The 26,577-nt window shown below is 45.5% G+C and overlaps 1 protein-coding gene across 1 annotated transcript; it reads right to left on the bottom strand.

The window, feature by feature from the left end:
• Nucleotides 1–4,783: 4,783 nt before the first annotated feature.
• Nucleotides 4,784–22,973, bottom strand: LOC142817808 (uncharacterized). The gene is made up of 2 exons (XM_075895608.1): nucleotides 22,723–22,973; nucleotides 4,784–7,956 (listed from the first exon to the last, which is right to left on the bottom strand). The coding sequence occupies exons 1-2, from the start codon at nucleotides 22,837–22,839 to the stop codon at nucleotides 6,355–6,357; spliced, it is 1,719 nt and encodes a 572-aa protein (XP_075751723.1). The 5' UTR covers nucleotides 22,840–22,973; the 3' UTR covers nucleotides 4,784–6,354.
• Between the last annotated feature and the right edge of the window lie 3,604 nt (nucleotides 22,974–26,577).

Below are 26,577 nucleotides of genomic sequence, written 5' to 3'. Positions count from 1 at the left end.
GTCCGCTAGCTGGCGCTCGTGCTGTTGTGGTATCGTGGACTATGCAGCCACGAAACTCAATACAAAGACAACCCTTTCGTACTCATCGAAGACCTAAACGTGAACATCATGAAGGACGACTGGCTATTTCAACACATGGTCTCCCGTACGCTTTCCGGTGCATTTCGTACAATTTCAATTATCCTACCACCACCAGGGAAACGTGCTTTGACATTGCATTCTCAAACTTCAAGCTACAACCGCTGAATCAAGAGCAATTAAAGGTGTTTTTTACGGACCACAAGGCCGTTATACTCAAGGGTAAACGTTCTGCAGAAGTTAAAATTATAATTGAAGACTGAATTGTCTGTCAATTATAATAAAATAATGTAAATGATTCACAAAACATCGCCTCGTTGCTGCTTCGCATGCTCCTTAGGGTTCCCTTTGGGGAGTTGTACGCCGTTTGCCTGGGTGGATATTGTTTTTGTACAAGTCATATTACAGCGTGGGAGAGTTGCCTTTATTATTATTCATTTTTTTTACATGTCACCCTACAGGCCCCAGAGGAGCATTGAGTAGGGGGGGTCACAGAAAAATCACAATACATAAAGCATAAAAAGAAATATATTGAAGAAAACAAAGAAAATTGTACAATGGAAGGGAGAAGAACAAACACTATAAGCAAATGCAGCAAAATACAAAATGAAAAAAAAATAAAGCATCATTATACAAAATCAAGAGAACATATAAATTTGCAGTAGCTCACGAAATTTGGCCGGATCTCTCAAAGAAACAATTTCATCCGGAAGGCTATTCCAAACTGCGATGGCGCGTGGCAATGCAGAATTATTGAATGACTGTGTGTTGCCGAAGATGCGTCTGAAACTGAGATGATTATGAAGTCGACTAGATGTACGCGAAGGAATGTCAAGCGATAGACGACTGGTCCACGAGTTGTAGTAGTACTTATGGAGGAGGCATAGACGGGTGACAGAGCGGTGGGAATTCAAGTTAATAAGGGCAATATCGCGTTTGATTTGGGTGATGCTGGAGTGGCGGTTATACATTGAAGTGATGAAGCGGGCTGCACAATTTTGGATGGATTCCACTTTATCTATTAGGTATTGTTCATGCGAAAACCAGATAGATGAAGCGTATTCCAGCTGAGGACGTACAAACGTTTGGTGGGCCTGCTGCCGAATGGTAGATGGGGAATGATGCAGATTCCGGCGCAAGAATCCCAGAGTTCTGTTTGCTTCCGCGCATATCTTGTCGATGTGAGTACGCCAGGCAAGATTAGTACAAAGATGGACACCAAGGTATTTGTATGTAGATGAACGGGGAATTACAGCTGAACAGATAGAGTAAGAAAAGTTAAAAACCGATTTCTTACGGGTTAAAGAAAGTACGCAGCACTTAGATGTGTTAAGCGTCATTTGCCAACGGTCACACCACTGATTTATTAAGTCGAGGTCCTTTTATAAATGTACGTGGTATTCTTCAGAGTTAATAGTTCTGTACACTACGCAGTCATCCGCGAAAAGACGAATTGAGGAAGAAATGTTACAAGGCAAATCATTAATATAAGTCAGAAAAAGAAGAGGGCCTAATACACTGCCCTGGGGCACACCTGATGAAACAAATGAAGTAGACGAGCTGAAGTTATTGACAAATGTAAACTGCTGCCGATTTTACAAAAAATTTCTAAGCCAAGATAATGTTGATGAGTCGAGTTTAGGTGCAGACAGCTTAGCTATTAGGCGACAATGGGCAACTCTGTTAAATGCTTTCGCATAGTCTAAAAAAATGCAGTCAACAATTTTATTACTATTCATGCCGTTATGTAAATCAGACGTAAATTCTAATAGCTGAGTATCACAAGATAACGCTTTCCGTAAACCATGCTGATTTAGAAAGAAGTTATTTGACTCAAGATGTCTGTATATATGAGAGGTGATGATGTGTTTAAGCAGCTTGCAGCAGATGCATGTTAGCGAAATGGGGCGGTAGTTACCGGGTGTGTGTTTGTTACCATCCTTGAATATCGGAATAACCTTTGCTATCTTCCAGTCAGTGGGAAGTTGACCAGAAGATAAAGACTGTGTCCTTGATAAGGCACGAAGTACATTCTAGTAGAGGACATTTTAAATATAACACATGCCTGTCTAATTGCTGCACGCCTTTACAATGGTTACATTCATAAAGGGAGGTGTGTAACCTATATAACAAAAAGTAACCTTTTTCTATGTAACTGTTTGAAAGGCTACGAACGTAAAGGTTACGTTGATGTTAACTTTTAAGTTATAAGTACACAAACATTTGCAAATGTGCACCTTTGCATAGGTTACCAGATCGAGAGCATACTCAAGGCAAGCTATTTATGTACGCACCATTTACCGTGGGTGATACGCAAACCTTGGGGGCTTTAGCGTGTTCTCTGTCACCAGCGATTATCCTAGAGTTTTTTTCAGTTTGAAAACTGCCCTTCAGACGCCCGCGAATCCAGCCCTTTCTGAAACCACTCCCGATGTTGGACCGTACATAAGGTAAAAGCCATATCACCCTATAACCAGATGGATGGATGGATCGATATGGCTGTACCCTTTAGATCTGTCGGTGGCTAACGCCACCAAGCCGTAATACTTGAACTAAAAACTAGATTCATTTTTTCCCTTTAAATAGTGAGGTTGAGGACTCGTGCTTTGCAGTCAAGGGTTTAATTTTCACTCGTGCCTTGACTTTAGCCACCAATCAGATAACCTCCTTCTAGTTAATTCTACCCGCTTAAGGTCCATTTTGCCCTCCCTGCCCCTAAACCCCAGTGTTTCGAAAAACTCTGCGCCATCATCCTGAACTATAGGGTGAAGCCCTTTACAGAACATTATCAACAACACAATGTATCGAGCGCCACCACGCGGTAGGATACTCGGAGGAGTCACTCCACGTGCAGCAGTTGAAAAAAAAATATATCCATGACCCCTAAAACTCAAAGCAACAATTGTTTATAGTTTACAGAAGGATTGACAGGCGGGCTAACTGGTACAAATTCATAATGAAATAAATGGAAGCTTCCATTTATTTCATTATGAGTTTATAGTGTAGTTGTTACCTTGAGTTAGTCCACCCTCGCATTCTTTTCGAACGTCCTTCTGTGTGTTTGAGTAGCCCGCTGCAAGTGTCGAGCTTAGTGCTAGGTTTGCACTCGTAGTGTGTTCTCTTGTGCGTCCCTTGAGCTTTAGTGGTGGGTCTAAAGTTTTGAGCTGCGTCTCCTTCGTCGTGTGACATTCCAATGTATTGCCGTAGCCATTGCTGATCACCCTTGCGGCGACACTGGGAATTTTACGACGCCACCGAGGCTTGAATTGCGGAGTGGTTCTTAAGAGAAAGGAAGAGAAAAGTGAGCCCCGTTATTGTCTGCTTCAGTGAGCGACACCGCCACAGAGCTCACAAAGGGATGGGGGTAAGGAGGGATAAAAGGGTAGAGGTAAAGGTATAGGAAAGAGGAAGAAGAAGCAACAACAAACTGAGGGGATAGGAGAGACAGGAAAGATGGAAGAACGGTCACTGGAGTCCGAGGACGGGGTACACTTGCGAGAGATGTTGTCGGCGTCTGTAGATGGCGTAGAGCAGGTCCAGTAGGTCAGAGCTGCGCTGTCACCGAAGACAGCCGGCGACAGGAGGTGACGTAGGGCCAGCCCAGTCGGCCAGAGCTACGATGACGCCGAAGGTCGCGAGCGCGCGGGCGCACAACCGGTCGGCACGAAATCCAGGGAGCGACTCGGCTTGAATTGCACTCCCGTATGACGTATACACATGTGCAGTTGTACAGATATACTGTGTAGCTGCCAATTATACATGGACGTCTACGTCTCCAACCTGTAGTTATCAGCAATTACCGTCGCGACTACGTAGGATTGTGGGCAGTGGCTTTCTCATTATATTCTCTTATTGTTGTTATTACGGTTCCTTTGCTACAATGCGGTCAAGTAATGATGAAAAAGTTAAATAGTGAGAAAGTAAAAAGTAAGAGTCGATGAAAAAGTAAAAAGTAAGAGTCGCAGTGCTGTCAGTGAAAAGACCAGTTAGGCTGGCCACATTCGGTACCTTATAGATAGCAAGAGCATTTGAGAGTGACATATATATCTACTCGTACAGGTATACAAACCGAAGTGCTATAGTGTTTCGGTGTTCCAAGGGCGAGGACATCGGAACACTCTACCAAGTTCTAGGCGGCTGATCATTTCTTCTTAAACTCGCTTGGTGACATCGGCATATTAACTCTGTGCTTGGCGGATTCCGTGCCGAACGGCTTCGTCATCCGCGATCTCCTTCGCCAGCGCAGCTCTCGCTGATCGGCTCGCGATCCGCAATCCCCGGACGCGGTGTAGATCTCGCCGATCTGTGCGTCATCCACGGATTCCTTCAACCGTACGTGTCCCCCATTATTCCTATTTCTTCTCTCCTCTTTCTTCGTTCGTGTGCAGCCAGTGGTCCGTCTTAATTATACCTTTCTGCCATCCCTCTCATCCCCTTCTCCCACTCCTACAAGGCACTGCGCCGTGTCACCGATTAGGCAAACAGATAGTCACCTTTTTTTCCCCTCAAGAAACACTTACCAGTCTCCTTACCATGGTGCTCCCTACAAAGTCGACCGCGCGTTCGCTCCGACGGCAATGAGCAGCGTGTGTTGTGGTACAACCGTAGGTACGACGATTGCTGCTCAAAAAATCGGCTGTCTTTTAGCCAAGTGCAGCAAACCGAGCTAACACTTGGCATCATTGGTTTAACACAGTGCAACCTGTGCAAGTTTTCAACACGGGTAGCAAAATTTATATAATTTTGAACGTCCACCTAAAGAAGTATCCCCAAAGAACGTTTCCAAGAAAGTGACAATATAACTCGGCAACACGTTAAAATTGGCTTGAAGACTTCTCAAAAGCATTCAAGTTTTCAATCGAACCAAATTGGAGCCCTATAATTCTGAAATGACAAAGCGTTTCGCTTGTTTCACTCAGCAACACTTTAAAATCGGCTTGCAGACTTCTCAAAAGCATTCAAGTTTTCAATCGAACCGAATTGGAGCCCTATAATTTTGATATGACAAAGCGTTTCACTTGTTTTAGAACAAAAAGGCGGTATGCGATGAACTAGCTCAATTGAAACTGGATTACCATGCTCTAGCCATTTCGCACCCTTCCATCAAAGGTTTCAGAGATTTGAGAGACGAGTAACGCTTCCTGTACTTGCTTCCTTGATATGTTGCAGTTGTAGTACTAGCGCGAGCTACCACTTCAAACATTGTGTAAATGAGTAGCATAGTATTGCCGGTGTGATTTCTACCATGCCAGGGCTTTTTTTTTTGTACAAATCTTGTATCTCATTTCATTCGTATGTTCCAGTGCATAACTCAGTGGCACAGTTATAGAAAGCAGTCACTTTGGAATTCATTAAGAATAGCCGCGATTTCACCCTCGCTTTGCAACCAGAAGATACTGTTTTGAAGGCACATCCAGGCCGGCGCGGGACACGCAGTTTAATCGCAGTGCAAATCGGAGCAGTGGCGTTCTAAAATGCCGCTGTAAGTTCTGTTAGTGCTACTACTATAAGTAATGTAACTATGTACCCACAAAGCCATGCAATCATTATTTTTAGTAGTATAAATGCCGACTACGAGTCTGTAAGGAATTATAATTGTGTGCACATACGTCAGAGTTCTTCAATTAGATATCATTGGAGTACTCTGACTAACATAAATAGTAACACCCTTCAGACCGTTGACTTTGCTGATGATAAATTATCGCCTGTTACCACGCACTGAATAGACAGCTTTCAACCACGCAGTCCTAACGCAATTCACGTGGTGTGACACCTGGCGCCAACTCATTTTTGCAGTTCACGCAGCAAAATCAATTTGAACACTAAAGCACCATGATTACTGTAGTATATCTGTAAGGCTAGAGCGAACTAGCTCAGGCTGACTTGACCTCTCTGCCTTCTAATAAATTCTCTCTCTCTGTCTCTCTCTCTCTGTAACATCAATGCAGATATACTGCCTGTCAAAAACGGAACAAATATTTGTGACCAGGATCCCACCTCGAAAACAAGTACAGTGTGAAGCGTCAAAAAAAGTCATGACAACATTCCAGAACACATAAAATGGGAGGTGTTAACAGACATGCATGCTAAAGTGAAGGTGTCTGGCACTCTATTCATGTGGACCATGACACGGCGGTTAGCACCACCACGGCACTACCGCGACCACTAGATGTGCACAAAACAAGGGAGCATTGTCAATAAAAAAGTTAGGTGGTTTGGCAGTGAAACACACGACCCAAAAGTATTATATGACACAACATGGCGCCGCACCGCGCGTCACTCGAAGGTCCACAACCAACCTTCATCCTCTTTCTCAAGTTCAGACTGAAGGACGAGTGGTCCTTCTGAACGTTCTACACTGGCGCCGAAGAAAGGGTCCATCGCAATTTCTATCTCAGTCATATAACAATCCTCAACCGTCGCACCTGCCACGTACTCACCCGATATTTTCACCTTCGGTCGAGAATCGCCAGCACAAAGCTTTTGTTCACTGGCAGCTCGGATTTCCTCGATAAAACGGTTCACCAGGTACTCTACTGGAGTGTCGTTCTGCAAATAGTTTGGAAACGCTTCGCCACTGTTAGGCCCACTGTCGATGACAATGTTAGAGTAACGCGATTCTCTTCTCTGACGGTGCCAGGAATCCTGTGTTGGTCTTCGACCCTCGATAACCGGGATCGAGTACGTTTCCGATTCACCGGACCCAAACTTTTTCTCTGCGTTGAAAGTGCCCAGAGACTCCTTAGTAAGATTGGCAGCAGATACCGAAGCGCAATCGTCGGCACTTGTCAACTTTGTAGATGCAAGGCTGGGTTCGCGAGGTTCACTGCTGCCCATAGGCTCATCGACGAAGCTTACCTCGTGTGGTTGACGCAATACTGTTGACATTAAACTTTTGCTTTCTAGTACAAGTTCTTCGAGGCTTGTTTTTGTTTTCGTGGCACTTGCATTCTCTTCACACTTGTCTCTTCTGGGTGCGATTATTCTTTGAGTGCATGGGCACTCTTCCTCAATGTAAGCAACGCCTTTACGTTTGGCTCGCGCCTTTTTCTTAGCGCAAGACCTGCACCTTTTGAGCAGCGACAGCACGGACGACACAGCTGTGCGCGGATCGCCGGCGTGCAGATACTTAACCGGCTTCAGGGCACGGGGCATCAGCATGCCGTTGTCGAGGCAAACAGTTTTCACTGAATGAGTACTGCTGACTTCAGCGGTTTCGCCCGTTGTACTCGTAGCAGTCTCGGTCGATGTTACCGACTCACGCTCTGCCGGTGCAATCGTCGAGTCTGTTAACGGACTTGCACTAGGTGAGATGTCCATCGGCGTGGCGTCGTGACTCTCGATGGTACGTGAGCTAACGCTGGGCTTCGGTGAACTGTCTACCACGCGGGGTGGGTCTACCACCGGGGGAGGGGGAGGCGGAACTCCTACGACGACTTGCGAAGTATGCACTGGCCAATAACCGTGATGGGTCCCATTCCATAGCGTTGGGAAAACGCCATGTAGTGGTGGTGGTGGTGGTGGGGGCCGAGTTGAGGATGATAGGCAGCCGTAGTAGCCATAAGGCACTAGTCTTTGTGGGAAGCACATTGTTGGTGGAGGAATGTGGCGCCAATACGGGAAAGGTTCGCCAACTCCAGAGAACGAACTGCGATCCGCCGAAGAAACTGTTTGTCCGACGGTGTCTTCCGGGTATTCAGCTTGCCTGGCAGAGTCTTTCATCCCCTTCTCTTGTCTGTCTGAATCTTCCTGCATTTGTACTTTTGCCGCAAAGTCTCTATTTACTTGCGTTAACCCGTTCGACACGTTCATCACCTTCGCTTTTGTGCCGGAGTCATCCGTGATCTGCGCTTGTCCGTCGAAGTCGTCACCCATCGCCTGCGTCACAAAATACATAGTTTAGCGTGAAAACAGCGTTAACATGTAGGAAATGGAGTAGCCAAACAGGTAACGGTCCAAAATACCTTTGTAGGGAGAAATTTGGGGACGTAGCTTATAGTATATTGTATTCCCAATGAAAGGTCGAAGCTCATGCCTTACACGCGAAACAGTATTATTTATTTTTTATTTATTCATACTGCAATCCCTATTAGAGAGATTTTAGCAGGGTGGATACAGATATAATTTTCACAATGTTGGCACTCAAGAATGCATAAACCAAACAAACAAACAAAAATAGAACGGCATGATGTGAACAATCAAGTCAAATTTGCTGCAAACAACTTTAAGGACGGCTCCATCACTTGGTTATTAGTTAGTCCATTCCACTGAGTTACTGTACGAAGAAAAAAGGAATATTTGAAGCAGTTATTTCGAGACCGGAAAGGGGTTATTGTAAGTTGATGCCTTTGGCGGGTGGCGTACCCAGAAGAAAAGGAAATGATATTGGAAACATCAAGATTGTAATGCCCTTTAATTATTTGGTAAAGAAATTGTAGTCGTATTAAACGATTTCTTTCGGTAACTGAAGGCTCATTGGCACGATGTAGGAGTTCAGTTATAGAGGTGCGTCCAAAGCTATTAAAGATAAAGCGGACTGCCTTTTTCTGCACGTTTTCCAATTTAGTTATGTTAGCTTTAGTGAAGGGGTCCCAAACAATCACTCCATATTCTAACACTGGGCGAATGATAGTCCTGTACGCTAGAGTACGCACCGCGGAATTAGAATGTTTTAGAGCTCTTCGAAGGAAGAATAGTTTTCGGTTAGCGTTTGTAATTACGGAGTCAATATGTTTCGTCCAGCTAAGGTCATTGGTAATCCAAAGGCCAAGAAACTTAATGTTAGTTACCTCAGAAAGGGTGAAACTTGCGGTAGAATAATTAAATAGTAGGGTTTTTTTCTTGTGGGTTATTCGTATAAATACTGTTTTATCGAAGTTAATTGACATCTGCCATAAATCACACCAATTCACAATGTTATAAAAAGCACTATTCAGAATGATTTGATCGGTTACATTGGATATTTCAGAATATATGACACAATCATCTGCATACAACTTGATTTTTACAGGAATTTCATTCACAATATCATTGATAAAAATTAAAAACAAAAGGGGTCCAAGAACCGTACCCGGTGGATACGGGTCTTGGACCCCTTTCTTGGACCCCTTATAAGAGACGCCGTTCTTGGACCCCTTTCTTGGACCCCTTATAAGAAACGCCATAGTGGAGGGCTTCGGAAATTTCACCAAAGCCCTCCACTACGGCGTCTCTTATAATCATGTGGTTTTGGGACGTTAAATTCCACATATCAATCCATCGCTTTCATAAACGCAGCCGTGCATGAAGAAGAATCAAGTTTTTCCACGTGTTAAAGCTAAATGTAATACCACGATGTTATTCTGTATTTGTTATAATTACAGGAATAAGTGTAGTAACAAAAGCGACAGTTTCGACACAAAAGCGGAACAATGAACACATTGGAGTTAACAAGGAAAACTAGCATCTTTTTTAGGACCCGGTGTCGTGCAAGTGTATACGAAACGCTGGCATAAGGAGATACGGCCGCTACAGGGTCGACGTAATTTTTTGTTCTGTTGCTTCAAATCGAAGCGCCGAGAGCACAGCGCCTACAAAAAAAATAGGGGGGGGGGGGCTATCTGCTTGTGTCTGTCAACATAGCACACGAGCAACTACTCCCTTCGAATGTTCTCGAATTCTGCCCCAGCGACGCCCCCCCCCCCCCACCTGCGCTTCACTCTCCTCTACACCCTTCGCAAGGTTTTACTCGCAAGTCGAACATTCCACGAGCGAGGTGATGTCAGTGATTTGCATCTTATGATGGAACATACCAGATTTCACTCTAATATATTTAGGAAATCTTAGTTTTTCCGAAAACAAAATCAAGAAGTCCAGACAACAGGCAAGGCAATAGCGTAAACTTCAACTGTAAACTGCGTCCGTAAACTATATATACACAACTTCATCTCAAAGTGTATGATATCGTATGCGTGAGCCGAAATGCTAGTAGCCTGTGTTTAAGGAAAAATGCAATATATAAGTATCTTTCAACACTCGCCTGTTAACAGATGTGTGCTGGCCCGCCCCGTTGTTCCAGTAATAGTGAGTGCATTAATGGTAATTTCATTACAATGTGCTCAGACAATAGACCATTGTCATCAATCACAGCGTCAGCAAAGTGGGCAGATGCGTATGTGTGCGTATCATTTTACGGACTATCTATCTATCTATCTATCTATCTATCTATCTATCTATCTATCTATCTATCTATCTATCTATCTATCTATCTATCTATCTATCTATCTATCTATCTACGACTTTTGGCTCTCCTGGTAGTTCCATTTATCGTATCGATACAAAATTTGGTATGCCATAACATGACTGTGTGACGAGCATAATTGACTGTGGCCAGCATAATAAATGCTGCAGCAGTCAAAGTACCACTGCCATCGGCTGCACCACTTCAGTTGACATGCCTAACATGATCACACAGTGTTGCCAATAATTCTGGCAAGCATGGTGAGCTTTTCGTGTCAATTTTTAAAATTCACTTGCAAACAATCAGAGCATGTCTCAAGCCTGTAATTTGGTACTAATGACGGAAATGTGCAAAGGAACGTACCCAACTAATTTCATTGACATTCATTGACCCCGAAAAATTGTCGGAGTTGGCGTTTAACCCCAGCACCGCGACTGTCTCAGCGGAGGTCAACTCAACAGTCATGTACGGGGATGAGCACCAGTGGGAGAGAAGTGAATGCAGAAGAGACGGGAAAAATAGAAGGTGCAGAAAGGAGGTAAGTCAACCCTGCCCTGTCCGCGCGCGCCCAGGAGGGATCCGTAAACAAACATGGCGCGATGGGCCCACGGGAGCGGGAAGGGTTCGGAGTCGCAGAGAGGTTCAACATGCAAATGCCCGAACAGCATACAACTTTCCCAAAACAGGACCTACAGCTGATCCGTAAGAGATTTCATGTTCGCCGGGCAGATGCAGAAGTCCGAGCACAAGAACAGGCCTGGGTGGCGAAGCACAAGCAGCAACTGCGCGCCGAAAATACAGTAGCTCCCAGAGCCGAATGCAAGCGACAACGGCGAGCTGAGGAAACGGCATTGTGGGTAGAGTAGTGTGAACGTGGCAATGGCGGAAACGTTTTAGCCGGGGCCCGCTTTCAGCGAGGGTGTCTTGAGTGGTACTTTGGCTTCGGCGTCTGCAACCGCCTATGACAGCACATTTCAGCTTCGCTTGCTAACCATCTGTACAAAGTGCTTGGGCGCTGGTTCTTGTTTATGACGGTTGTCGAGTTTCATAGTATTGGAAATGAAGCCGTCTACATGAAATCATTTTAAACCTACACCGATGGTTGTACAGAACAGAAAAATTCCCACTTTGCGACAGTTCGAAGCACAACACGCGTTTCGATGGAAGCGGGATGTGCCTGCCGCGGGGTAATGCCAGATGATCACGAAAAAGAAGTCGACATGCCAATACTATCCGAGAACAACGTTCTAAGGAAGGATGAGCTGAGTGATGCCTCAGACAACTCCCTATAGAGTTCATGCGTCGATTTTCACGCGAAGCTTGCTAGATTTAGCCAGTTTCCGCGTTTACGTCACGCAAAGACTGGTGTGGATCATATCAGCACAGGGTATGCGGACAGTAGCTGCGTATGTAGAAAGATCCGTTCAGTACGATTTTCGCTGCGCAGGCAGCGGCACGCGCGTGATGACGCGGAACTACTCGATGCGTCTTAGGCGACTAGTGAAATGAAGAGAAAGGCGGCTTGCGTGCGCTCCAGGCGGATTGCCTCGCCTCAGATCAGTACCCGCGACCAGACGTTGAACGCCGCGTGTGGAGCATTTCACCGAGGAACAATCGACGTGCGCTTGAGCATCGGCGCCGGGAACTCGCCTAGGAAAGGGCTCGCCGTCGACGTGGGGACTCTTGCTTCGGCTTCAGGAGCCCTCAAGGTAAACGCCAGGGACAAACCGTAAAGTCCCGAGGTGCAAGAGCGCAATGCCGAGGCACAACGCACACGACGAGACGTAGGAAAAATGGTAAAAAAAACTACGAGGAAAGTTCGTTACGTCAGGCACACATGACAAGCTTCACTTTCCCGATCATCAGCCACGGTGGTCTAGTAATTATGGCGCTCGACTAATGACCCACACGTCGCGGGATTGTATCCCGTTCGCATTTTCGATGGGGGCGACAATTATTGAGGGCCGTCTGCTTTGATTTAGGGGGACGATTAGACTGAAATGTATTTCGCCGGCCATTTGTTTTTCTACAGGGGAAAGGTTTACGAATATTTCACATCTGCGCACTGTCCCTGTGTTTGCTTCGACACATAATTTGGTGGATTGCATACTTGCACTACACATTCACAAAACAAATGTAGTTCCAGCCAGGATCTGAGTCGTGTTTAATCCTTTTGCCTACACGATAACGCTTGCAAACGTGAACACGCTCACTACAATCACAGCATACCAATGGCACAAGGCAAGAACATTGAAAATGGTTGATTAGACACCAACACCAACAAGAGTGGCAAAAGCACTTGGTATAAAAACAAGAGAAAAAAGATGAAGCACCAACCTACAAGGACGCACGTAAGATTCGCGTCGTTATTGATAAGCAACGAGAACACTGTCCGCTTGCCGAGACCAAGAAATCGACGACTGTAGTTTCATGATGCTCGCGTATGCTTCTCCGTTTAGCTGCTAGGTCCTTGCAGCGTGCATTGCCAGTTCGCCGTCGGGAACACAACGTGAAGAATTGCCGAACTTGTCTATATATTGCTAGAAGTTTTGTTCTTTATCCACGGGTTGATTTCGAGCTTCGGGTGGCAGCGGTCACTTATTGCAGAAAGGTGGACGGGTTGTTGCCACTCAGAAGTCGATGGTGGCCACGCGTTGGGCAACGTGCAGTCTTTCTTTTCTCGGTCATTTCCTGCAGCAGTCGTGGCTACGTAGATGATATGGTGAGCGCGAAGGTATCCAGGGTTGTAAGGTTTGTCGCCCAAGTCGTAGATATGTCTTTTAAACCAAAGAACAGAGCTGACGGGAAGCCTGCCAAAGTTACGATAGAACGTTATATTTGCGTTCACTAACGTGACTCAGCCAGGAACACGAAATAACTGTTCGTAGGGCTCGCTATTTAGCATACTCGACGGTCAAAGAACGACTTATCTTGTAGGCGAAACTGAAGGTATATGTTGTTCGGCGACAGAGAGAAGACGGCTTGCGGTCCATACTGAAGATGATGGAAGCCTCCTTCGCCGTCAAACTGGACAGCGGCTGCCACAGAAACAAGCGTGCATGACCGAGGAGGGAGAACCACATCGTCATCAGTTAGACGCAATTAGTTTGGTCGCGCCTGTGTACAATCAGGTGCGCCCGAACTGTTGCGGAATGTAATCAAACTGTCTGGGATATTGATGACGGCGCCGTACTCTCGTAAGAAGACCATACCAATAATTAGATCCTTGCAGCATGCGGCGAGAACGACGAACGACGCAACGAAAGAAGAACCTCTTATGTCAATTCTCGCTGTGCATCTTCCAGAGGGCATCAATAACTGACCACCTGCCGTCCTTATTTGAGGGCCTGTCCACGGTGTCTTCACTTTCTTGAGGCAGATGGCGAGGTCCTGACTGATGATAGAAAAGTCGGCACCGGTGTCGACTAAGGCTGACTTTCTGGCCGTCAAGAAAAAACACTCAGGTCAGCGGTCACAATGTCGTCGCTCTCACGTCTTGTCGGATTTACAGCGTCGTGTAATGGGGGCTTTTCGTCGTCATCTTCATGGCCTGCAACCTTACCCCCGGAGGTCGCCGCCCTCTGTTTCCCCGTCGCGGGCTGGGTGACTTTCTAGCGTTAAGGTCCGCGGAGGTACGTCGGTGTGACGAAGGTGAATGAGCAGGAGAAGGAGAGCGGGATTGACGTCCCAAACCTGGCTGGCGGGTAGGTATTGCCTCCTCGTCAGAAGTACGGTATTCGTAAAAGTGAGAACGGGCTCAATGGAAAGAGGCGTCCTCCCGGCATGGTACGTATTCTTCGTTCGCACGTCGATCGTCAGACCATGTTCGAAGAGGGCGGAACGAATCACTGCGGTGCCAGCAATGACGGGCAATATGACCTGCACCTCCGCAGTTAAAGCATAGTGGACGTCGATCGATTGTGCGCCATGCTTCTGTTCTTCGGAGGGGTGGACGTCTGAGCCTCCCTTCTCGCGACGATGTCCATGGTGCTGCTGTGGACGCTTGGTGGTACGTCGGTTGGCTTTGGCGGTCGGCTCAGGGTCTGCTCTTACCGTGGTGACCTAGGGGCCGTCGGCACTGGGTGATATGGCGGCGATGTACCAGATGATGAACGTCGCAGAGCATCGGCATAGCTCATGGGACGGTGCTCGTCACCAGGACCAGTGTTAGAAAATGCGTGGCGGATTTTGTCACGTACCAGTTCAGCGATAAACGCAACGGGGGTTTGAGCAACTGGATTCCAGAACTTTTGCAGTTCTTCGCGAACTGTCTCCCTAATGAGCTCTCGCAGGGAGCTTTGATCCTCAGGTATGGCGGCAGCATTGATTGGGATGCTGCTAGACATTCGATGATACTGCCTGCATCGTTGATGGAGCGCCCGCTCGATAGCCGTAGCCTCCTTGATGAAGTCAACTACGGTTCTTGGAGGGTGGCGCAGTAGCCCGGCGAAAATTTGCTCCTTAACGCCGCGCATGAGGTAGGTCAACTTCCTATCTTCACTCATGTTCGGGTCAGCTCGACGAAAAAGACGAGTCATATCTTCAGCGAACATAGTAACGCTTTCATTGGGTTTTTGAACCCGTAGCTCCAACAGCTGCTGCGCACGGTCACGTCGACCGACATTGGTGAACGTATCGACAAGCTGTTGTCGGAAGTCGCCCCAAGTTAACAGACTGGCTTCTCTGTTCTCATACCAAATTTTCGCACCACCGTCAAGGTAGAAATAGGCGCGTGAGATGTTTTCTTGTTCAGGCCACAGATTAATCTTGGCGACACGCTCGTAGTGCTCAAGCCAGTCGTCCACGTCTTCATGGGCGCCGCCACTGAAGTGATAGGGAACCAGCGGTTGAAAGATGGTTACCTGTGAAGGCTGTGTTGGCGGGGGGCCTTGGGGCGCCAGTTGCGGACTGGCGTTGGCCATTTGGAGAGGTAATCGGCACTTGCGATGTTCCGTGGAAGGCGTGAACTCTGGAGCGAGGCCTATCAGCCGCCGACTGAGCCGGTGCACGGGAGTTGCAATGGGTGACAATGTGTCCGAGCTAGATGAACGGCTCCCAGTGGAAGTATGGAGCATCAGGTAGGGTTGCGTCCCAGCACTTCCACCAGTGTCGCGGTACAGCACGAACCAAAGGCAGATAAACGTTGACACAGCGACTCTCAGCAGCCGAACAGCAAGATCGCCTTCTTTATCTTCAATCAGCCAGAGCTCCACTACCTGGTGTCCGCCAAATCCCCTTATCGTCGTTTTGGTCCACCAGTACACACACGTCAATATATATATATATATATATATATATATATATATATATATATATATATATATATATATATATATATATATATATATAATAATCGAGAAGAAAAATCCAGCGTGGGACCTTTGAGCCGTGAATGCGAGGCGTTAACTACTGAGCCACCGAGAAGCACCTCCTTCGATGTTCGAACGGCAAGCTATTTATATCTACCACTTTCCGCTGTAGACAGGCATATCGGGAGGAACTGTCGTGTTTTCAGCATTATCAGCAAGATGGCGCAATGAGCGCGCGTCGCCACATCGTCACGACGCGGTGGCGCGCGCTCTTTTCTCCCACGCTTACTTTGGCCCACGGAGAGAAGGGGAGTGGACGCTCTCTCGCGCGCCCTTATATCGTGGTGGGGAAGATCGTACGTCGCCCCGCCGCGGTGGTCTAGTGGCTAAGGTACTCGGCTGCTGACCCGCAGGGCGCGGGTTCGAATCCCGGCTGCGGCGGCTGCATTTCCGATGGAGGCGGAAATGTTGTAGGCCCGTGTGCTCAGATTTGGGTGCACGTTAAAGAACCCCAGGTGGTCTAAATTTCCGGAGCCCTCCACTATGGCGTCTCTCATAATCATATAGTGGTTTTGGGACGTTAAACCCCACATATACAAGATCGTACGTCTTGGCTGGCGTTGGGCTTTCACTAGAACGATTGTGTTGTTGTTACGGGGCGCACAAAAGTCACTGTAATCGTTGCACGGTCTACGTTTACGAAAAGGGCGCGCTTTTCGGGCACAGCGAAGCAACAACTGAAACGCTTATTCGCGTTCATCGGTACCTGCGGGTATACGATTCGTGCGCCATTTGTGCATGAGAAACACGGAGCACGTTTCGATCTACTTGCCATTCTGCGCGTGACCTTCCAATTTGTTGCTATCGCGTACATTGCTTCGCCTTAATTTTTCGCGGTGAAGGTGTGACTTTTTAAAATTTTGTTTTCGATGCGAAGCAGCTAACGTGGCTTGTCTTTTTGGCGTTACCACTAGTAACAATTAAGCACGCCCGCTAGAGGCGCAGCGATAACAGCGCTCGCTCCTCCCCCAGCGCTCGAGCAGTCTTCGGGTCCACTTGCTGGCGCTCCTGCTGGTGCGGCATCGCGGGCTATGCAGCTACGAAACTCAATACAAGGACAACTTCTTCGTACTCATCGGGGACCTAAACGTGCACTCTAAAAAATTTTACACCCATAAGGGTGTATTTGTTTTGTCCCATGGGCAACACCCCTTTAGTGTGTCTAGGAACACCCTAAACAATAAGGTGTTTAAAAACACCCTGAAACTGTAGGGTGTAAAGAAACGTTACACCCTACTTCAATAGGTGTTTATGAACACCCCTAAACTATGGGTGTTGGACGAAGCTACACTCATGCGAGTGGGGTGTACGCTGAAAACCCCCTTGAAACGATGGCAGTTATATGGATGATGTCACACAACGAGCGCTCAAAAACGGGCGCGACGCCAAATTCTCGTGACGAAACGCTGGAGTGACGCCGAGAGGACAACGATAAAAAAAGAAAACAAGCATCCAAAGACTCCTCGGGCGCGCGTCCTTCTCCCCTCGGAAGCGTAGGCTCGCCGACGAACCTCCTCACCCCACATCGGCGGCCGAGCAAGCCCTCGAAATTTCTCGATGGAAAGGGGCGTGATGATGCCGGGTTGAGTCATCCGTCACGGACGGCCCCCGTATCGTCTTGCCCTTTCCCCCAGCCTTCGTTGCGCATCGCGCCGAAGAAATGATGAGAACTTTCTGGAATCTCGCGCGGAAGGTATTTAATCGAGCAGCCGAGATGAGAGATCAGGAGAAGAAGGAAGTTAACGCCAGAGTGCGTAGGGTATCCCGCCGCGTCTGTCGGTGAAGGTTTTGTCCTTAGCGACAAAGCAGGAGAAGAAAGCATGCGCCAGAGTGCGTAGGGTGTACCGCCTTGTGGGCGAAGCCTTTTGTATGCCGTGACAAAGGAGGAGAAGAGGATTTCCACCCGAGGGGTGACGACTCGGGCTACAGGCAAGAGTGTGTGTCTACCGCTATCGAGCGAAGACGCGTGGCAACAGCTGCGAGTGTGAAGCCGACGTGTTTCCGGCGAAGACGTTTGAAGCTTGGAGAGCAGCCAAGTGAAGACGCGAGGTTTCCTGGAAGAGAAACTTCGGGGGCAGCGGAACGACAATAACTCTGGACTTTGAGTGAGTGATTCTCGGAAGAGTATCATCCAAACTTTTGTTCCAAGAACTTTGGACTGAATAGGTTTTCTATCTCTTTAGTCTTTAGGTGTCTTGGTTGTTCAATGCATGGGACTGCATTGTAGTGCGTATTGTTGTCTGTGTCCGTTGTTTCGAGTGTGGCTGATTGCACTGTGTAGTACGTTGTTTGATTGGTGACATATTGTACTCAACTATTGTGGAGTGTGCATACTTGTGTATTGTTTTTGATCTGCCATTACTGAGAATATAATTTTGTTTTGTCTATCAACTTGTTCTTTGGGCCACAAGCGGCGTCCTCTGGCGCGCCAAAAAGGACCACTTCTAAATTGTCCACGCTTTCGTGGTGCGGTTCGGGAGGGGCCGATACTTCGGCCCTTGGAATTAGCCCGGCGATCGCCTCCCTAATTAACGGGACCGTGTGACAGACGAGCATACTTGATCAAATGAAGCGCAATTAACGGGCAACAAAAGTAAAGACACAGGAGGTGACGTTTAGATTTGTGTGTTGAGGAAAGCCGTTCACAGCACTTCATTCCATCAAATATGCATCACCAACTGGTCCAAGCCTCAATTTTTCTCAGGGAGAAGCATATATGAACCTTCTCTGCAGCTGACAGGGAAGAAGGAAGATACTGGTGTCATCCACTGCACTTATACCTGCATGCATGCAGCTGATAAAATAAGGTGCCATGGTCTTGAATGAGCTGCATGAGACCAGCGTATATATATGTGTACGTAGACTGGGCCGTAAATGACAAAGACGCGGAAGGCGCTTACGCACACAAACACACACACACACACACACACCACCACCACACCACAGTAGTGCAAGCAATAACCTGTAGCGTAAGGTCCAACCGAACATAACCCCGAAGCAAAAAACAATTAAGCCCATATGATAACATCAGCCTTTATTATAGAAAAACTGCAAATATGACAAACAGGACTCTCATGGGATTCTGCAAAATTTTGGAATATGTCACGGGACCAAGTTTTTTTCTCTCTATACTAAAAATTCATTGTTTCAATACAATAAATCTCCACAACTTTCAAAACATTTGCGCAGTCGGGCAAACGACAGAGACATATGGCGTTTAATTGGCACCTATACAATAGAAGAAAAAAACACGTAGAACGAGTAAGCGAGTTTCTGGAGTCACATTTACAACCTATTACATCTAGCAGTGTAAGTTTGGACATTGAAAAAGAGAACATTCAACAAGGTAGTGTAATTGGGGTTGTATTAATGTAATGTCAGTGTTGATATACTTCTAACTGCAAAACCACTCGTCATTGCTGCTTGCACAATCATCTTCAGCTGCTGAGATGACTGGTGGCATCGAGAGAAGCGGGGCGAAGCTGTTCTTTCTGTACAGGAAATTCAATTCGGGAAACCTAAACACAAGGAGCAATGACTGAAATTTCACAAAGAGTGCAACATACAGTGTGCACCATGCATAACTAACTGCTTTCGTATGTGTAAGTATAAATTGAGTGCATAGCAAGCATATTCAGTGGCATCGGGCTCCACTGCAGTGAGAAATGCTAGAAAAGGTATGCTGACTAATAAACGCCATAAAAAGCGCGCTGTGGCAGAATCATCATACCTTTCATGCTGTAGATATGAACTTTACCCTTTCAGCTTGCTCGCGCAGGCAAATAAAAAGGCTGCTCCAAGTTGATAATGTTCCATTAGCTACATGCAACGACCAATCTAAGTGAATGTCAAGTTCTATGCTTAAGTATGCATCAACACAGCTGCATGTGTATTTCTGCAGATCTACCATGGTACTCATTCGATTAGTTTAATAAAAGGAATACAGTACGACGCGCAACAACATATACATATTTTATCTGTATTGCACAAAAGCACAATGCCACTGAGCATACATGACGGTGTGCGCATTGAGAGGGTATTCAGTGCAGCTAACTTGTAAAATTAAGTACTGTACAGTTACGTATTAAAATGCGAATGATACTAGTGTTCTTGAACTGGCTCACATTAACACGATTATATAATAGAAGAATTGGCTATTGGGTCATTTCACATCAGACGTCCCAGCCATTTTGGTCACCACTGCAAATGTATTAAAAAAATCGCACTGATTTTACTGCATTAAAAAAGGTAACTGCCAGAATATTTCGCAGACAAATAATTCATTGGTCACGTAGCTGCCTTCTCAACTTCACGGAATCTCGTCTGTATGTATGTGAAAAAATTATTTCATAAGTATCTATTCTTCCGTGCCAAATTTGGTCTACAAGTTAAGTGAAGAGCTTGCGTAAAGTGTTTGAAGCTCAGTAATAATATTACCATTTTTCGACCACATACGCCTCAAATAATTTAGCCGAAGTGTGTTATATCTGCCTTTTTCTATATCAATACTGCACTTTGAATGAATATCTGAGGACTGAATGCTTAATCCACATAAGGTATATTTGGAGGAAAAAATATTTAGACCTCTCAAGCTGTCAAACCCTAGGAGAAAAAGTCGCACATTTCACAAAATAATTGTTTTGTCTATAATGAGACGCAACTTGCACTATGTGGTGGTTGAATTAAAATAGACTTTGTACCTTAATCGAAGCAAGTAAACAGTTCTTTTCATGTGCCAAATTTTGTAATAGCAATTTATGTTTTGAGAAAAAGATCACAGCATATCCACGAGTGAATGATGATGAGTGGGGCGTAGCGTTCGTCCGTCCGGACGCACAAACTGATGGACAGACAGTCTGACCCCAGTATGGACGAACAGAAAGACGGACGGACTCACGGACAGACCGACACAGGGAAGCCCGGACGGATGGATGCACAGACGAACGGACGAAAGCACAAATGTACGGACGAACGATTCGCCCCACGAATCATCATTTTGTCCGTGTATATGCTGTGAAAACCACTAACGCTATCTTTTGTGCAACTCAAGTGGCTACATAATACTAGTACGACTACAGAGGACGGAATGACCCACGGCCTCAAAAGCTTTGCGCCTAGATGATTTTTGAAGTTCCAAGTTCCCCATTCGTCATTTGGTCATATACAGCAGCCGACGCCTCGAAGTTCCTTATTGCCGTTGATGGGAAAATTCAAAAAATATTTTATTCCTTGAAATAGAAATTGTAATGATGAAACTTGTCACATACAAAGAACTGTTTATTTGCTTTCAATTTAGGTAAAAGGGGATTTTTGATTGGACCACCACATGGTGCGAATTGCGTCTCAATACGGACAAAAATGACAATTCTGTGAAATGAGTGATCTTTTCTAGTAGAGGTTAACAGCTTAAGATTTCTAAAAATAATTTTTCATCAAAATATCTTTTCCGTGAAGTAAGTAGTCACAGCTCAGATATTCATACAAAGTGCAGTATAGAAATGAGAAAATGCAAACATAACACACTTTGGCTAAATTCTTGCAGAAGTATGTGGCCGAAAATTTTTATTAATACTGCTGAGTTTCAAACACCTTACATAAGCCCCTTTACTTAACATGTACTAAAATTGGTATAAAAGAAAGGTGCGGAACTTGTAAAAAAAAATTTTCACAAACAACCCTCAAACAACAGTCTGGAAAGTCTGAAAGGCAACCACGTGACCAAAAACGTTTTTCTTTCCGAAATATTCAAGCAGGTCACTGTTTTCAGTGCATTAAATCAGCACGGTTTTTTTTTTCAAACACATTTGCATAGCCGCAAAATTGGCTGGGAAATGTCGAATAAAAAGACCCTGTTACCTTCAATCAAAGACAATTGCACACTGCTAATTTAGGGCCATTTGTTTCAATCATGCTGTCAGGGTGAGAAAGCAGGACTCCTTCCCGATGCAGCGTAGGCTGTTCGGTGGCTGTGCGTGTTGTGTTCCCAGATACATATGCTGCCCAGTCTTACATTTTCGCTGTAACACATGCTTAGATACCGTGTAGTATGTATAACATTAAAGTGTTTTTGTGCAACAAAAAAACTAATAATACGCTTCACATAGCGAAAATACCTTTAACATCTGAAGTACTTAGCGAAGTTAAACGACAAAGCGAGGCAATGGCAATAAAACTCTGAATAACAAGAATGATTTGAAAGTTACACATGATGGAAAAAATCTGAAAAAATGTGCTCGAACGTTAGCAGTTATGTTCAAACAAGCGTTTGCGCTGTTCAAGTAGGCAATCCGACCACACACACAGACTAAAGGTCTGTTCAAACAAAAGTCCAGCTTCAGTGCTGGATCCGCTACATAGGCACGGCTGTCGGCAGTGTCACGCTACGTTGCGGGTGAACGAAAATACCGGTGAAGACAAATTTAAAGAAATGGAATGTATTATCAAGTAGGCAAACTTCGGGAGCCGCACCTAACGCGAAACAATATGCTGTGTTGTCACCCGATGCATCAACCCGAGTTATCACGGTAGTGTTACCGCACAAAACGAAAAAGAGCCGAAAAGAACGACATGGACACCACGCCCTTGTTTTCCGTTGTCGGTGTTTTTGTGCAATCAGAAAAAAAAAAGAAAGTAAATGAACTACCGACATGCCCAAGCATATGCGTCTTACATACGGTTGATGCTTAGAGCTAACAGGCGCCGTCCCCACACATGCATTAATTAGTAAACTAAAATCGGTGTGCAGCACAAGCGGGCCCCGTTAAAAACGGCTGCCAACAAAGGGTACCGCAAAAATCTGTTCAATTTCTTCGCTGAACCTCAGCGGCGCTTTCTCACTCTGCTTTGTACTCCAAACAATCTAAACAAACAAACAAAAAACTTGCCCACAATTACACTTCGCCATCATCCCCGTGAAACAGTTCGGACAAATATTCTCGCTAAGTAAACAAATGACGATTTCTCATCAACTAGTTGAAAACAAAATTGTTTGAAGGCGTTATTCTCGTGCTCACGCAGTTAAAGCGCTGAACGGAACAACGTGAGAGCGGTACTCACTATTTCACTTCGAGTGCTCCACAATATGAATCCACAGGTCCAGTCTTGAGGATGGTGAACCTCCGCAATAATCAGCACTGACAGAACACACTGCTGGGGCACAGAGCGGAGGCACATTTCAAACTAAACACCGACTAATAAACTCTACCGATTGAGAAGCCACGCGAAATAAACGCACACACACAGGAGCGTTTTTCGCCAGCGCACGCAGTGACATGTAGGACGATGTCGACCCTTTCGCGCGCTGTGCGCCCGGCGCGCAGCAATACCGGGCAGCCACGGAGGAAAGGCGGGCAGCCAAGGTTGCCTAGGCGACGGGACTTGATGGCGCCTTGTGGCGCTCTCAGACCGGCTAGATGCGGTTTAACGCTAGCTCCGGCCCTCTGCTGATAGCGCGGGCGCTGCTTTTTTTTTTTTTCGCAGCGATTTCTTGCGTTATACTCGTTCTTTCACAGTGCATCTGAATCGCATTGAACTTTGTGACGGTGCAGTGCGGCCAGCACGAGCTACTAGTCAGAACGCGCATTTTTAATATTCAGGAGCAATGTTTATTGCACCTTCACCGACCTAATGTAGTTAATTTTGGTAAAAAGGCTAAGCTGATGCTTTTCGCTTAGCTCTATGGGTCTTTAGGGACTGCACATTCAAGGTCACGCAGGCGATATTTTATCAGCACTTTCTTTTCGGTAAAGACATTGCAACATTGCATGCATCGGCCGTCACACTATTCGATGAGAACATATTGCCACGAGCGTACTGCTAGGAAGACGAAGACGACAGCGTATACGCGCATCTGCACGCTTTTATGCAGCAAGCAACAACAAGAAAGAAGAGGAACGCTCTGGCACGCTGTGAATAAAAATACTGACCTGCTGCTACTTTCTCAACCTGTTAATTACTACTTCTGTCTTCACGTTGCGGCAATACATTTGTACTTAGCTTGCAGTCCTTGGAACAAGACCACGGCTGAGAATATTTCATTGCCGTTTTCTAACTACCTACAAAATCAAGGCTTTGACCGAAGCACGTCTGCTGGTGAAGTTACATAAATTAAAAGACGAGGATTCACATAAAAAAGAACGGAGAGAGAGAGAGAGAGGAGAACTAGAGAATTCGTTTCGGCTCCCCTGAGGAGAGCTTTGTTCGCAATTTAGTCTACAAGGCTCCCGTCATTCTGAGCAAGGCTGCGTCAAGGTCACCGAAATGTTCGTATTCTGCATTTTTCCCTATGGTCGGTGTCCTCTTCCTAATTTTCATGGCACACTCTTAAGGACACATGAAGAGGAACGTTCGTTACAGTAATTAAATAAAACGTGCCTGCTAAAAATACATGACGTCAATGTTCGTTTTTAAGGGACCTGATGGCCTGCTGACGTGGTGGTTATGGCTAAACAACTGTGCTGTTGTTTTTTTTTTTGCAAATGGTGGACGTTTTACCTCCAGCTTTAAAAGCTTCGATCCAATGGATGGGGGACGGGGGGAGGGGGGAGTGTTTTGTGCATGGCTACACGAATGTGCGCAACATTACTTTGTTCAGGCAAAGCAGTGTGTTTTGTGAGTGTTCTCTAATCACGCGAATGACACAGATGAAACAAACAGGTACAGGAGAATTGGCCCTTACTCTATTGAACAAGCGTCGCTCCTATTGTATCTTCCATCTTATAGTAGTTTGCGTGCTTTATTGACGAAAACTGCGTTTCGGTCACATTACTTTCTGCTTTGATTCATTACTATACTCGCAAGCAGCTAGTAGTGGGAGCCTTGCTGGTATCAAGATGGTTAACGTATACTAACAGTATAAGCAAAACGGCCCGAAAATGCTGTGCATTTGTAGCCTTGTAGGCACGTTTTCTCAGATTTGGGTGCACGTTAAAGAACCCCAGGTGGTCGAAATTTCCGGCGCTCTCCACTACAGCGTCTCTCATAATCGTATGGTGGTTTTGGGTCGTTAAACCCCACATATCAATAAATTATTTGTAGCCTTGTTCACTACACCCCAAATATAAGGGTGTAAATGAGGTGTTTTGAGGGTGTTTCAAAAACGAACATCTCAAATTTAAAAAATGGGGCGTGAAAAGGGTGTTCATATAGGTGCTTTTAATGCGTACACCCGTTTTACACTTTTTAGGGTATAAAATTTTTTAGAGTGTGGACATCATGAAGGACGACTGGCTATTTCAACACAAGGTCTCCCGTACGCTCTCCGGTGCATTTAGTACAATTACAATTATCCTACCACCACCAGGGAAACGTGCCCTGACATTGCATTCTCCAACTTCAAGCTATACAACCGCTGAATCAAGAGCCATCAACGGTGTTTTTTTTACGAACCACAAGGCCGTTATACTCAAGGGTAAATGCTCTGCAGAGCTTAAACTTATAGATGAAGACTGAATTATCCGTCAATTATATCAAAATATTATAAATGGTTCACAAAACATCGCCTCGTTGCTGTTTCCCATACTCCTCTGGGTTTCCTTTGGCGAGTTGTATGCCGTTTGCCTGTGTGGCTATTATTTGTGTACAAGTCACATTACAGCTTCGGAGAGGTGTCTTTTGTGTCCTTGATAAGACACGAAGCACAGTCTAGTAGAGGACATTTCAAAAGTACTACATGCATTTCTGATTGCTGCACGCCTTTACAAAGGTTACATTCCTAAATGGAGGCGTGTAACCTATATAACAAAAAAACTGTGTAACCGTTTGAAAGGTTACGAACGTAAAGGTTACGTTGATGTTAACTTTTTAGGTTACAGGTGCACAAAAATTTGAATATGTGCACCTTTGCATAGGTTACCAAATTGAGAGCATATATACTAAAGGCGAGCTATTTATATACGCGCCATTTACCGTGGGTGGTACGCAAACCTCAGGGGCTTTATCATGTTTTCTTTCACCCGCAATGATCCTAGAGTTCCTTTCACTTCGAAAAGTGTCCTTCAGACGCCCACGAAGCCATTTTTTTTCTGAAACCACTCGCGATGTGGGACCGCACATAAAATAAAAGCCATTTCACTCTATACCCACACAATGTATCGAGTGCCACACAGTAAAAATTTTTACCCAGAAGGGTGTAAATGAGCTTGTCCCGTGGACGACGCCCTAAGGGTGTTAATTCAGCACCTTCCAAAAAGGGTGCTTTACCACGCACCCTTAGAATAGGGTGTACATGTAAAAAAACTGTAGGGTGTTACAAAAACACCCTTAAGGAAAGGTGCCTTCGATGTCCTTCACTTTTTTAGCACCCTCTGAGGAGGGTGCGAGAAGGGTGCACAAGGGTGTTGAGTGCCCATGGCAGGGGTGGCAGTATTCTTTTAGACTGCACTAATAGTTATCAGCATGCACTGATTACACACTACTTGAAGAAAGTGGTCCTGATTATCGATGGTGCGCCACCTGTCGAGCTCCATTCATTGCGTGTGGGCAAAAATATAAACGCGTACAATCGTGTATGAACTTGTGCTGGATCTATATATACTTCACAGTATATGCATAATGCGCGTTACAGAAAATGAAATCTTGCTGCCCTTGCATATTGCGTTTATTTCATAGGCAAATAAAACATAAACTTTTCTTCTGCCACACAACTTTTTCACCAGATATACGTTTACGTATACGTACACTACACATGCAACACCTCAAATGTTTATTATATTTTTTTTTCAGTTTCACTTTATTGACAATTCTTTGCAACATACAATTACACTGGTTTCAGTTTAGTATACTGCTTCGAGTACATAGAGACTACAACTGAAATACACGCTAATATATCCCTATAATTCTTTCAAGTATCTACAATCCCAGTGGTTTCCAGTTTAATACTCCTTCTTGTACACAATCGGTTAATAGGAATGA

The sequence above is a fragment of the Rhipicephalus microplus genome, chromosome 5 (genome assembly GCF_043290135.1).
Source record: "Rhipicephalus microplus isolate Deutch F79 chromosome 5, USDA_Rmic, whole genome shotgun sequence".
Taxonomy (NCBI): Eukaryota; Metazoa; Arthropoda; class Arachnida; order Ixodida; family Ixodidae; genus Rhipicephalus; species Rhipicephalus microplus.
Note: the sequence above shows the minus strand (reverse complement) of the source record. Positions and strands in the feature narration are given on the sequence as shown.

Coding starts and splice junctions, on each gene's coding strand:
- LOC142817808 (XM_075895608.1), bottom strand. CDS start 22,839: ATGTGCCTCCGCTCTGTGCCCCAGCAGTGTGTTCTGTCAGTGCTGATT. Junction 7,957..22,722: donor GGAGCACTCGAAGTGAAATA/GTGAGTACCGCT, acceptor TTTGTGACGCAG/GCGATGGGTGACGACTTCGA.